Here is a 14,480-nt window from a genome sequence, read left to right on the forward strand (position 1 = left end):
GTAAGCCGGTTTTAGGTCAACAGACATTAAAAAGTTGAAGTTGATGACATGTTCACTTTCCTTTGGAATAAGTAAAGTATTCTGGATACATGAAACATATTCATGTCCAAACACTAGACAGGTATGGCAGAACTTCCACAGATGGTTATCACTTATTATCAAAACTCTGCTATTTTCATAAGCAGTGAGTCAGTAGGCATTGTCAAGATAGATACATAGATAGAGTTAGTAAATGACATTCTGTATAATTTGGTTCACTCATAGCTGTGTGTGTTTGATCATAGGTGATTGTGATAGTCAGCAGTAACAGAGAAATTCTTCATCACTGTTGTTCTATATGTTTTGAAAGCTTTGGATCAGTCTAACTCACCCTCATTAATATATTGTTAATAAACATCACCTTTTTTTGCACATACTCTGGCCTGCCAACTTGCTTCTTTAACAACCCTTTAAAAGTTTCCAGTGCCCAATAACATCATCTGCACTTTGTATGGGCTGGCGGCACTACAAATATCATATCCTTTTATAAATTATTCTGAGAAATAGGTGCTTCCCTTCTTAAAAATTGTGTCATACAGAAAACATTCTAACTGATATGTTTTATATACAATAGACATATGCACTTTTTTTTTTTACTGTAATCAGATTGTAACTGCATGTAACTTCATGTTCATCATGTGAACATAAGTATGTTAAATAAAACCAACAAATCTGAGCTTGATTGAGCTGTGTATTTGCGTGAGACACAGGAAGGCTTCATTAACCTGTAACTGTTTCCTACAGAGCTCTGATAAATCTCCACACTCATCAACAAGAACAGGCACTGGGAATACATTACGCAGTACTCACTCGACTTCTTGCAAATACTGCAAATATGGGCATTGGGATGGTCTCTGCACGTCATGGTCAGTGAAGTACTCATTGGAATTCTACTAGTGAGTTTGAATGCCAGTCAGCAGCCTGTTCAGCCTGGCTTTACATGTCAAAAAGAGAAACATGTACACTGTTTAATGAAAGTAAGGCACATCAGTGCACAAAGGTTAAAGCTCTGCTAGTAGCCACTGCACCTCACAATGTGACTCTTGTCGGACATAACAAATATTAAGAAATTTTATATTCCTAAAGTTTACGTTGATACAGGGGACGCAATGTCAACATAATATATATACAATTGTAATCCACTGATTAGATAATGCAGTGTCTGGCAGGTGGTCCACCGGACCTGTGTGCGATTGGATCGATCACTTTTGTATTTAATCGTGTACATAAAATGCAAAGGTAATATATGTTGACATTATTACTAGGCGATGTGTCTGTAACCACCGGTCCTGATCAGTGTCACAGAAGCTTATCCCAGCATGTATTGGATGAGGGGAGGGCTACCTCATAGACAAGTCTGTCACAGTTACAATTATGAGACTGATGTCATAGTTATTTTCATTTTGTATCATTCCTGTCAATGCTCATGTTTTTATGCTTACTTCATTTTTTCTGTTGTCCTTTTTATTATTTTCCAGTGAAGTATAGGTAAGGAAAAAACAGAATAACAAAAGAGTAATAAAACATAAAAGAGAAAAAGGAAATTGAAAAATGTTCTTTACATGGATGGATGGATATAACTGTCCTCCTGCTCTACTGTTACCCTGGCCAGCCTCCTCTGCTGTGGTGCCACTCCTGAGGGGCCGCCCACCAGCCAGTCTGCAGCTGAGGGACATCGAGTTGCACCTTGCAGCTCATCAGCTCTGCCGATGCTGACTGTGACCCTGCTGTTTCTTACATCGACTCTGTAAAGCATGATATTTGAGGGATATTTCTCTACTGGAGCCTAGTCTTCTTTTCACAGAGAACATGAATGAGATCAAGATTGCTGTACTGGGAAGTGAAGGGGTCGGGAAATCAGGTAGGAGAGCTGTGGAGCAAGTTGCTGTGTGTAAGAGATAAACAATTTGCTGCTTCTGAACAATCTGAACTCTCTCTCTCTCTCTCTCTCTCTCTCTCTTTCTCTGTGTGTGTGTGTGTGTGTGTGTGTGTTTGTGTGCACTCTGCAGCTCTGATCGTCCGTTTCCTCACCCGGCGCTTTATTGGCGAGTATGCTTCCTCTTCAGGTAATTATTTGCCTTTTGAAAAGAAACTATGTGATCAGAAACATGCACAGCTGCCTCTATATGTGTAGCCAGCGGACTGAATGAGTGAGAACTGACTTCCACTGTTAATCCTGACTTGTATTAAACATATTGTGTTCTTATTATTTATTATCATTATTATATACATTATTAGGCTACTCCTGAATTATGAAGTCCACTGATACAAGTAGCCTTAGATACAACTGAACGCCATGATTCCTGATTAATTTGAGTTAACCCTGTATAATCCTTTCCCCTTGTATTACCCCTTAAGTAGCTTGGGTTGGGAAAATCATGTCCGGAATACCCATTGTACATCAGCTTGTTACAGCTTTTCAGTGTAGCATACAGTATGATGTTCACACTAAATATTATACATTTACACTAAATATTCAAGCCTGAAAATAAAACCCACCTGACATATTTGGAAACATTGGGATCTGTTCTTGAATTTCATGAAGAATGTTCACTACACAGCATGAGTGTGTACTGTCAGGTTCACCCGCAGTCATTGTGTGGTTATTCTCCTGAAATTCAACAAACACTAATGCATAAATACTTTTGTTCTATTTCATACCTGTATGTCACGCTACTTTTCCAAATATTCTAATACAATTCCATATTTGCATATGTACTGCACTACATTTGACTGTTCAATATTATTTAATTAGGGCTTGGTATTGAATTGAATTGTTCCCAATAAAACTGTGTCACCAACTACCACACATTAGCATTGAACATCTGGCCAGATTCATGATTTGGTTTACTTATTCTTTGATCAGATTGTTCCTGATTTAATTAATAATATTTGCAAATTTTACATTTATTTGGGTATGTTCTTGTATAGGTGCGTGTTTTTAACATTTACTGTAACATTTGAGATCTTTGGCCTCTTTTGTTAAATAAAAGGATTTTTGAAAAAAGAAAAGTATATTCCTTAAAGGAAGGAATCAGCAAAGGAATCATTTTGATATCACTGCTGAAACTTCATATTGGCACTATTACAGAAAATTTTTAGACAATACCCAGTCCTATTATTAATTGAAATGTACACATGCTGCATATTATAATAACTAGTATTGTAACCCCTTTCTTTCTGCATGTACACACTGTATGCTCAAATTCACTTCTGTTTATAAAAGGCACAATCTGGATTATGCGTTGTTTTTGGTTCACTAGTTTCTAGTTTCTGTACACTGCTTGTCTTTCTGCAGCACCTTCGATCCAAGTCCTCTTATCTCACTTTCTTGTATATACTCTGCCAGCTGCCAAGTATTTCACTACAGGTTGAACAGTACAACTATGCATGAAACAAATGCACATTTTATACTTGAAGATTATTCAAATATTGCTTCTATCAAAGGGCTGCAACTCAATATTGAGAGCATAGTCTAGATATTTGATCCATGTAGTGTAATTTTGAAGATTGTTATCCACCATCTGATCTGAAGAGCTAGGCTGTAATCATTATATTCTGCAGGATTCCTGAAAGGTTTCCTGACCTGCAAGAATGACTCACATACATCTCTGATGGTAGCTCAATAGACCATTGTTTCCCCAAGAATAATCTAGTTTCACCTGAGCTTCATCTTGTTCACTCTCAGCATGCCACTGTTTGGCTTGTGACCAGGCCATATCAGCACTGCAGAGAGGAACTGCTTCATGATACATTTTCCCTTGGCCTTGGATTAATGATAACCTCTTAACAAAGGTTCAAAAAATATGCACACACAGGCTGTATCACACAACAATCTAAGAAAGAAGCTAAAAAGTAACTACACTGTAATTGGCAATACAGCATTGTTGTAAGTGATACTGAAATATAGCATTAGTTCGTTATTAGTAATTAGAAATATTGTGCACTGAAAAGTAACAAAACAAACTAGTATAGAAAGCGTTTAAGCCAGACATTAAAAATTATTTACAGACAGTTTCACAATTAACTTGGCAGTATCCAAATGTGCTGAACATTAACCAGACTTGAAATCATTTCAAGGAAAACAATACTCATGTCACATCTATTTGTTCAGTATTCTTCTTATGGAAAAAACAAATATAAAACAGGAAAAGAAAACATGTTTTTTTAAAATTTTGAAGTTTAGTTTGAACTTATAATTGTACTCACACGTGTGTGTGCGCATGTGTGTGTGTATACACAGGTACCCAGACCAAAAGAGAATTGATGACTCTCATCCTGATTTTTTTCTCATTCTCTTGCTGCTCTCTTCCCTCTTTCTTCCACAGAGTGCATGTACAGCAAGCGTCTGTCCGTGGATGGGAGGCAGATTAGTCTGGAGCTCTATGAGCCCTGCTCTCGGGTGAGTTTGCAGATAGAGGGAGTAAGAATAATAAGATGTTATCATCATTATTATCACACCTTTTCAGAAAAAAGAGGTGTCATGGTCGTGCTGTAGTCCTTGTCTTGATCGCCCACAGTTGTGGACTTTCTATTTCTCTCTCCTCTCTCTCTCAATCTCTCTCTCTTTCTCTATCTCCCTCTCCCTCGATTTTTTAGGCAGGTTGGTTAAATGAAATTTACACATTGTATCACTGAATTTATTGCCATTCCTGGTGGCAACACCAGCCTGGTCACCAAAGCCAAGCAGCTTCCGACACGTGTCAAGAGGATGGCGCAGTTTAACCTGCCTAATTGTGTTGGTCTGTACCGAATTGGAGATGATCCCTAGTCGCCCAGTTGCCGAGTGGTGGTCTGGATCATGATCATGTTTTTCAATTATGCAACATAATAAGCATATCACCTTCTTGTTATACAGTATAATGTCATATTTAATATTATTATGTCATGTCACACAGTAATGACAATTTATACAAAGAATAATCTTGATAATCATGATACTACAATGACATCGTATGGTACTCATTAACTGTATCTCACTTACCTCATCCACTCATCCATTCATCACCAACATCACCAAACCTACTGACTGTAAGAGTGAAGCTGTGTTTTATGGGCAAAGTTAAACATAACATTCTGCTCAACTTTGTGAGTCTCTGAAGCTATATGCTAACAATAGCCACAATAACCGCTTGCTTTACCACTTTAGTTTGAAGTACACTTAGTAAGCTGATCATTACCATTCCCGTTTTTTTTTTGTTTTGTTAACTTCAAGTGAGTTTTGGTCATCTAATCCCGTCTGAGAGCTAAAGAAAATAATAAAGGAGAGGAAGGAAATATTCACACCTGCTAGCTGTACAGGACAAATAATGGAGAACACCCCTGTCCTGCCATGCTGTGAAATGATTTGCAAAGTTGCCCTGATTCCCCCCGTAATCAATGCAGGCATGCCAGACAGCTACAGTGGCTGTCTTGAAACCCGACAACTAGAGATGGATGGTATTGCAGTTGCCCGCACACTGTCTACTGCTGAAAATGGCTTTACTGTTGCATGTATCATCACCCCTACACATGGCCCTATGGTGCTTCATTCAGGTATGCAGTTAGGGCAGTTCACCCCATTATCTGACACTGAGATATTCCAGGATTCAGCCCGTTTGTAAGGTGTCCACCTGCCCAGTACCGCTATCCAGTCTGCCAACTAATGTCACACAGCCAACCATACTGCCTTTTGATGTCAAGTGTGGAGATCTGACAAGTGCACAGAGGTCTGACATACACAGCTTGCTCTTGTCTTATCAGAATGTATTCAGTAAAACCAGCACAGACTTTGGTAATACAGATGCTGTCAAATACAAAATCTACACAAACCATGCACCCCCATTTAGGAAGCGTGCATATTGCACTTCCCCAAAAATGCAAACACTGATTCAGTCACATGTGGATGAGATGTTGGAAAAAGGAATATCAGTGAAGGAAATTTAACAGCAGGCAGCAGGGCAATTTTCGCCCCCATTGTCTAAAAAATTGGGGCCTTTACAAAATTTTGGGGGCACTTTCAAAAAGATGGTAATTAATGCATAAAGTTGCTGTTTTATGATGTAAAATGAGACACACAGTAATCACCACCATGTGTAACCAAAAGCACCTCAGTAAACACTGTCTCATTTGTAATTGTTTACATTTTCTAACTACAATAATAAGCACATGAAAAGCAAAACAATGCAGGCCGATTCCCTTTCAGCAACTAAAATTTTATTTATGAAGAGCCTTCAGTATGGCAGCATGGCAGCATAAGATAATGATCTTGAGATAATCACAATTTTTAATGGGCTTGATCTAATTAGATTTAGCAAAAGTTCTGGTTGGGGGGATAATGTCGTATTCAGATCTCCTACAAGTCAAAAGCAATCTAACTTTGATGGTTTCATCATTGTAGGTCTGATGCATTGCATGCCACAGCCTCAGGTATTTCACAAAATCAGGCGCATTGCAGCCACGGGTGGTACAGGTGTTGCAACACTGGCACTTTCACAGATTCCACATGATTCCACCACCCCACCCCTCACTTTTTCCTGAGGTGGTCATCATAGACTGTATAAAAATATGGACGTAGTTACCGTGACGTCACACGGTTTCTGAAGAGCAGTTTTGAAGCTCAAAGTGAGCTGCTCCGGCCATCACCATCTTGGCAGTGTGTGACGCTGCCTAACTCCCAGCCAATCAAAAATGGGCCAAGAGGCCAAGATGGCTGAAACAAGCCACCTAGCGGCTGGCGGACCGGTCACTCAAAGCAGCTATGTCCTTCATTATGCATAACTTTACGGCTTAATAAAATTTAAATGGGTGGGTTATGAAAAAATTCACCCCCCGTACAGTTGTCATGAAAGGAGAAATTAGCTATAGAGACCAAAACCATTTTTTGTACCAGGTTGTAAACATTTTAAACGTTTATTTCTGCTGTAAAGTTGGGCATTTTAACATTTGGGTCTATGGGGAATGATTCGCTTTTGGAGCCAGCCTCAAGCAGCCATTCAAGGAACTGCAGTTTTTGGCACTTCCGCATTGGCTTCATTTTACAGCCTCAGAGGTTGCTGCTTAGTAGTCATTGATGAAACAAAACTGGGTTCCCCATATATGAAAACCTATTGATCAAATTAGATTGATTGAATGGCCATCCAGCCAATCACAGCCATTTGACCAACCCACCAGGCCAGGGAAGAGTAAACAGTTGAAGTACTGTGAAGTTACATTTGTGCATTTAGAAATGGTGCTTCTGTTAGTCATCATTGGCTGTGATAACAGATTAGGGAATAACAGATCAGAGGTATGAAACGGCTATTTAACTAGTTAGTAATGTAGAATGTTCTTTGTAACTTTGTCTTGTTGTTGTCTCATAAATGAAATAGGCTATTCTAAATGCAAATCAGGTGGCAAATTTGGTTTGTAAAGTAATTTCTATTGTGGTTTTTAAATAATCAGAGACAAAGGTGAGCATTTGTATTTAAGATGTGTAATATTGTCTATCTTATGGCAATGTGTTGCCTGCCTTATGGTAAAGTGTTAACAACCAAATTAATGATTATTAGCATGCTAATCACTAATCAAGATTTAAGCTAATCACTAATTAGTCACCATGGTAGGCAGACTTTGGCAAGAAGTTTTTACAAGTTACCTCAGTGTCCAGAATGTAAACTCACTTGGTTTATGCTGTTTTAAGCTAAATGCCAAAGGAATATGTTGTTTTACATGTCATAGTTTTACTCCTTATTTTAGGGACTAATGTGTGTTTTGCATTTAATATAAATTACACTGAGCTATAGTTTGTATTGTGTATTAAACATAGATCACAGTAACGTTACTGTTTATTATTAAGTTTGAGAAGAGCTCAGATGGTTGTAACTATGGTGGTTAGCCTGTGAGGGCCAGTTGCTCACTCTAGCATCAAATCACCTGCTTATGTTAGCTGTTAGCTTTGAGGTGGACTTTGGATAAAGAGGGACTGCTTGTGCCCTGAGACTATTGGAGAGGAACTGACAGCTGCTGCTATACAACCTGCTGGACAACTTTCGGTATTTCATTTCCTAATTAAATACAATTAAAGGACCCCTTTGGATTGGAAGACATGCTTGAAGACCGTTTTGGTCCTACTAGTCCATGGACTCAGACAAGTTTTTGTGGAACTCTGAAATGCAGTGCTAGCTCAGCTATCTTTGAGCAGCAATTTTGAAAGTGTGGGGGTTCTAGGGGACATGAGCAATGCAACCCCCGCCTGATGATTTTTGTTGGGATTTGGCACTATATAAATAAAACTGAATTGAATTGAATTTACTCTTCCCTGGCTAATAATGAGTCAATTGGCTGATGACACAACTTTATTTTTAAAAAGTGAAAATCAAATCCCATTAGCTTTACAGTCCATTTAACAATTTCAAAAGCTTCAGGCTTAAAATTAAATTTAGACAAATGTGAAATGTTAACCTTACATGAACATCCTGCAACCATTATACAACATACAGGTTAAGAACGGAGGTTAAATATTTGGGGATTGTCATTTCTAAGGATAAAACTACCTCTGGCAAGATGAATATTTGGAATACTATAGGCAAATGCAAATTAATCCTGAATAGATGACTGCAGAGAGATATTACAATCTTTGGGAGAATTTTATATTAGTTTTATATTTAAAATGGATAGTTTATCCAGACTCATTTACTCGGCCTTCTCCTTACTCATATCAGCGAGAATGATAAAATCAATAAACAGTGTAAATTTCAAATTCATATGGAGAAATAAATGTCAGTACATAAGGAAAAATGATATGGTTAAAAACTATGAAGATGAGGGTGTGAATATGATTGACTTTGATGTCATGAATGGTGTCTTGAAATTGAAATGGCTAAAATCTTTTATTAGGAATAAACACTCCTCTTGGTTTATTATCCCCAATATAATCGGACTTATTTTTGCAACCTGTGAAGTCACCCCCTGCTGGCCATTAGAAAGAATGCAGGTTTAAGGCACTTCCACATTGGCTTCAGTTTTCAAACCAGGAGCTACCCACATGGTCACAACACACCCACAGCTGCAACGTACCTGATTATCTCTCCAGCAGTGAACTGCTGCAACAGTAAATCCCATCTTCATCCACAGCACTGTAGGGGGCAGTTCATTGCAATGAAACAGACTTTGGGCTGATTGTTTTGTTCAGCTGACCAGAGTTGGCTGGAAGTTTTGTAAAGTGCTGCAGTGTGTGCTGGGTGACTCGTTTCTTAAGTGCTGTTAAGTGCTTAAGTTTGCTGCTTCACTCTGCTAACATTAGTCTCTGAGTGATGATGTATTCACAAAATGCAAAGCTAATTATTAAGCTATTAAATCCAAAATGTGCTTAAACCCTTTCCTTCTTTCAAGATACAAGATAACTTAATTGTGTGTGTTGAACTTGAATTCTGCATTTTCATGCCGTCATTGTAAGTTATGACTTTATTACTGATGTTAATATTGTTGTTTTAGGATTTGTGAATCAGTTTAAAATCATATACGATAACAATCATGATTCTTATGTGTTTTAATTTTTTTCCCCACTTCAACATGTTCTGCACCCACATTGTCATGCATTCTGTTTGTCACTGAGGGGAAACAAATATTAATGAGTGTAAAGCAAAATCTAGTCAGTATTATCCATCTTAATTTGCAGAGCCAGTCAAGCATGCAGCTGCCTCCTAGCATCACCTCACCTAAACCTCTTTGTTAATGTTCAAAGCTTTTTTCATGTATTCCATCCTTTCTTTCACTGTGTGTATACCCCCTACGCTGTCTGTGAGGTATTATAACATATATGCCAGTATGCAGTGTACTCAGGGATGGACTGTGATTCGCACTGGCCAACTACAACTGGCTTGCAGATGCTTCACATATTAGTTGTTTTTAAGCTCTTGCATAATGTTAGGATTAATTTAATTTGCACACATTCTGAGGACATATTACACTCAGTGGTAGTGACAAAGCTCTTTATAAGTCTGTCTTTAAATTATATTTTTATGTTTTTCAGGCCTGTGAGGGTAAGTCTACTTTAAATGCCCAGATCCACTGGGCTGATGGTTTCATTGTGGTCTACGATATCAGTGACCATTCCTCCTTCCTCACTGCCAAAGCCATAGTGCACCTGATCAGAGATCTACACCTGGGAACTGCCAAAAGGTATGGACTAAGATCACTATAATATACTGTGACAATAAAGTATGTACAATTTTTGCCATCATATAATATAAGACAAATAGTAAATGGTAGGTTAGGTTGTCATATTTTTCAGCAAAAAAAATTTTCCACCAAAACTGAATTATTGCATAATTCCAGAATGTCTAAAATAAAAATAAAACTTTATTGGTATCAAAATAATAAAAAGACATGCAAGTTATTACAACACAGTTATTTTATCATTCAACCATGAACAGCTATATTAGATGTAGTTTGAATATGAATCTATTTATCACATTGTAATCTTTATTATTCTCACAAGTAATTAAATTCCTTAACAATGAGTGATTACTTTCATCAACTAATCAAAATCATCTTCACTCTGTCTCTTAATCATTTGTCACCACATCTGTATAAATGTGTATAAATGATGTATGCGTTGCCAGGGTCTAATGTGATTTGTGACAATGTGAAATCTCTGTTTTAGTGAAGTAAAAATGAACTAAAGGTTTTCATACCAGCCAGCAGTAATCAGTGTGGTTCGTGTGAAAACCTGCATACTCAGACAGCATAGTAGCTTGACCAAATAATCTAAACTCAAGGTGCTTGCTTTTTGAGATCCACAACCACATTTCACTCTTCATCAATTAATGGAGTTGTTGGCTCAGTTGTTTTCACCTGACATTGTATGGAACTTCAGTTCATCAGACAGACAGCTGATGATGTCTGTTTCTGGGGGTTCATACAGTCTCTTGTTCAGGGACGTTGCTGTTTCACTAATATAGTGTTCCCTGGGAAGGGGTCAAACTAAGGGGGTCAAGGGGTCAAGCTAAGTGAGCCAACTGAGCCAGTGACCTGACTGGTTGATAAAGACTGTAAACTCCAGCAAGTAGATCTTCAGTTAAGATGAATTGTCAAAATCATCAGAGTTCACTGATTAGTGCCTTCTCTCTGGTGAGGGTGTGTTGATTGCCAACAGATTCTTTGACCTTGAATAGCAGATTCTGACCAATTATTATTAGCTTTGGTTACATGCACACCAATAATCCAATAGTGAAACAATAAAAAGTAATGGCAGTAAAGTGTCCATGTAAAGACCATGTGATTACATTCATCGTCAAAATAAGTAATCTTTGTCAGAGTGGCTGGATATCACATACAATGATCTAAATTGGTAAGACTTCCCTTCCATTGTTTCCTCATTTATGAACACTCCCAAGGCACAAAGATCTTTGACCCAAGCCTCAAAGATTGAGGCAGCACGTTGGAGCTAAACTCTGGCACTGTGACATAATGTGGACACAGTGTGTTGAGCCATAAATCTGGCCTACTCTTATGTATGGTAACTGAATAGTATTAATAGAACACTCCTGTAAGCTGATCATGTAAACATCTTTAGTTGAAATAATGTGTGCACGTAACCAGAACCAGTGAAAACCACTGTAATTTAGTCTACAAAGCAAGAGTGATCTACACATTGTGTGACCCTGCTCTGCTCTGTGATCTGCAGGGATGTAGAGTCTATTATATTTTTGGTGGGCAACAAACAGGACCTGTGCCACATGAGAGAGGTACGGTATGAAGAAGGTCAGTGTCTGGCTGTCGAGTTTCACTGCCAGTTCTACGAGATGTCAGCAGCTGAGCACTACCAGGAGGTGGCGCTCATATTCTCCAAGATGGTGCAGAATGCCAACCTTGGCAGCAAGGCCAAGGAGCGCAGGAGACGCCCTAGCGGCTCTAAGTCCATGGCCAAACTCATCAACAATGTCTTCGGCAAGAGGAGGAAATCAGTGTGATGTGTTAAAAACAAGAACAGCTACCAGTCAGAGCTGTACCAGTGCCGCTGAACTGAGACAAACCCCTGGCTAGGCTTTGTATCTTTTATTATGTTTAGTGTTGTTATTGATTAGCATTGAGATGTCTGTGTGTGAAGTGGTGTTATTATGACACAGTAATACAGTAGTACATAGCACCTATCTTCCTTTGCTCCCTGCTTACTTCCACTATTTCATGCTTTTGCTCTTTGAGATCATTGGAAGCCTTTCATGAGAAACATGTCCTGAAGCATTATTTCAGCTAAAACTACCAACTCAAAGAAAATGTTGAAAAGTTGGTGAAATTTAATTCTAGATAAACAAAGGTAAGCTTTACTGTATGACTTGCTGTATTAAATCTGTCTTATATGACTCAAGAGGGATCACTCGTTTGATGTGTATTGTATTAGTGTGAAAAAAAAGTGAGGACTGTTGGAACTGCCGTGGTATTGATTTTTACCTTACCTTCCTTACCGCACAAATTAGTGTAGCCATTCAAACTGTCATGGCAACCACCATCAAAAAAATAGTTTAAACCTCAGATGTTATAAAATAATTGATTCCTAAATAACATATTTGCCCAAATATATACCAACCCTGATTGTATGATGACACCCCCCTTTTCCAACACCTGTTTTTGGAAAAATACTTTTTGAATATAACTTACATCATAGTATAGTTACATACCAGGCTCTTGGAAGCGGTCAAAAATATTTTTTTCCGGCAGTTAGCAAGACTTTGAGCTCCTTATCATCTGTGACAGTAGCATCTGGCAGCTTGACATATTCCGTGTCTGCAGGAGAGACGTCGGAAAATGCTTTGGCCTCCTGTTCACTTGTCATGAATTTGTTTCCTCCATGGCAGAAAAACACACTTATATGAGCCTTCAGAAACTCCTGCAGGTTAAACTGGACTAATGAAACATTTTTATGACTGACTGATTCTAACACACTCACCAGTGCTTTATGCATTCATAAAGAATATTTGGTTAAACTGGACTAATGAAACATTTTTATGACTGACTGATTCTAACACACTCACCAGTGCTTTATGCATTCATAAAGAATATTTGATGTTGTGAACATGTAATTGTTTAGACACCAAATATAAGACGACCCCATTTTTTCAGATGTATTTCCAGGAAAAACAAAAAAAGTCTTATATTCGGACTAATACGGTAACCTTTTCAAATGCATTTGTTTATGTAGTAGTCTATTCTTTATAGCCTTTATGGTCTAAATGTCTATCTTTATTCCAGAGTTGTCATTAAGAAACCAACTTTGCAACAGGAGTATTGGTCAGCATTCGGCAGGTATGTCATTCTTTATGTCAAGCTCGAGAGAATGACAAATGTCCCATCACTTGAGCTGCTCATTCAGCGGTGAAGTGGTGCTCAGCTTGACTCTGTGATGGGCGTGATGTGATTGCGTTACTGCAACAATAACTGCAGCAGCTCTAGTGGTGACACCCGGCCGAGGTGAGTGATGAAGCTACACCATTGGTCGGCCAAAGGTGGCTGAAGTGAGTCAGTGACTCAGGGACTCAGGGACAGACATTCACGTTCATAGGGCTGGTCCCTGCGGTCCACCTAAAAAAGTATGTTATCTGCGTTGGTCAGTGCAGACCAGCAGACAGACAACAGATGATGCCTCAGATTATTACATGTTACCATATAATTTGGTAACATGTAAAACATTCAGCTCAGAAATGACAAATGAAACAGTTACTCTGGTTAAAAAATTAAATAGCATTAAAAATAACCTGTGTATCTGCTTGTGTTTTGATTATTTGCCAGTATTTCTTAAGTTGCAGTGCTTTGAGCTTTCTCTGCCACCATAGACTTTATTTACCTGTCTTGACTCGGGACTTCAGAGCCAAGACCTGAGAGTTATTAGTGACACCTGTGCAATCTATATAATTATGCATTATCCTTCAACCAATGTTACCTTTGTTCATGATTAGTGGTGAGTACATACATTTACTCTGTAGACTGTATATTGACAAGCTAGCTGGACCTTCCAAATAAGGACTGTGGGGTGTTGCTTTTCATGCTCTGAAAACACGCCCCGCTACTTCAGACCTAAGCTAACGCTAGCTTACTGTAAACACTGAGTGCTGCACACTTGGGCTTAGCTACATTAGCTAAATTGTACTAACAGGGTGATAGTTGCCGCTTGTTTGTGACATCACAACTAGTTTGGAGCCAGTCATGCTCCAGTATGCAACTTACACAAGTGTGATGTGGAAACCTGAGACCTCCAGTGCACAAACACTGGAAATGGACTTTACACTGAAGTAGGAAACATTGTGTGTCCAGCAGTTCAACTTTTGCAATGAAAAATATTTGCGTGTTTTGGATCTTTCACTTAGGGAGGATTTTAAGCCACTTATATGGCTTTTCCACAAAAAAAGTTAAATTATAAGTCATTAGATACAAATTATTATTCAAAGCGAGTATTTTCATGTCTTAAAAATGTCTGTTATGGGTCT

At 38.4% G+C, this 14,480-nt stretch overlaps 1 protein-coding gene across 1 annotated transcript; it reads left to right on the plus strand.

Annotated features, from left to right (window-relative positions):
* The first annotated feature begins 1,743 nt into the window (after positions 1-1,743).
* On the plus strand, positions 1,744-12,603 carry rergla (RERG/RAS-like a). The gene is made up of 5 exons (XM_044343641.1): positions 1,744-1,900; positions 2,049-2,105; positions 4,368-4,441; positions 10,031-10,179; positions 11,687-12,603. The coding sequence occupies exons 1-5, from the start codon at positions 1,849-1,851 to the stop codon at positions 11,970-11,972; spliced, it is 618 nt and encodes a 205-aa protein (XP_044199576.1). The 5' UTR covers positions 1,744-1,848; the 3' UTR covers positions 11,973-12,603.
* The last annotated feature ends 1,877 nt before the right edge of the window (positions 12,604-14,480 follow it).

This window comes from Thunnus albacares, chromosome 23, assembly GCF_914725855.1.
Source record: "Thunnus albacares chromosome 23, fThuAlb1.1, whole genome shotgun sequence".
Lineage (NCBI taxonomy): Eukaryota > Metazoa > Chordata > Actinopteri > Scombriformes > Scombridae > Thunnus > Thunnus albacares.

Excerpts from the sequence above, each read along its gene's own strand:
- rergla (XM_044343641.1), top strand. The coding sequence starts at position 1,849 with ATGAATGAGATCAAGATTGCTGTACTGGGAAGTGAAGGGGTCGGGAAA. Across the intron at positions 4,442-10,030 it reads TCTATGAGCCCTGCTCTCGG|GCCTGTGAGGGTAAGTCTAC; the intron begins GTGAGTTTGCAG and ends TATGTTTTTCAG. Across the intron at positions 10,180-11,686 it reads CACCTGGGAACTGCCAAAAG|GGATGTAGAGTCTATTATAT; the intron begins GTATGGACTAAG and ends TGTGATCTGCAG.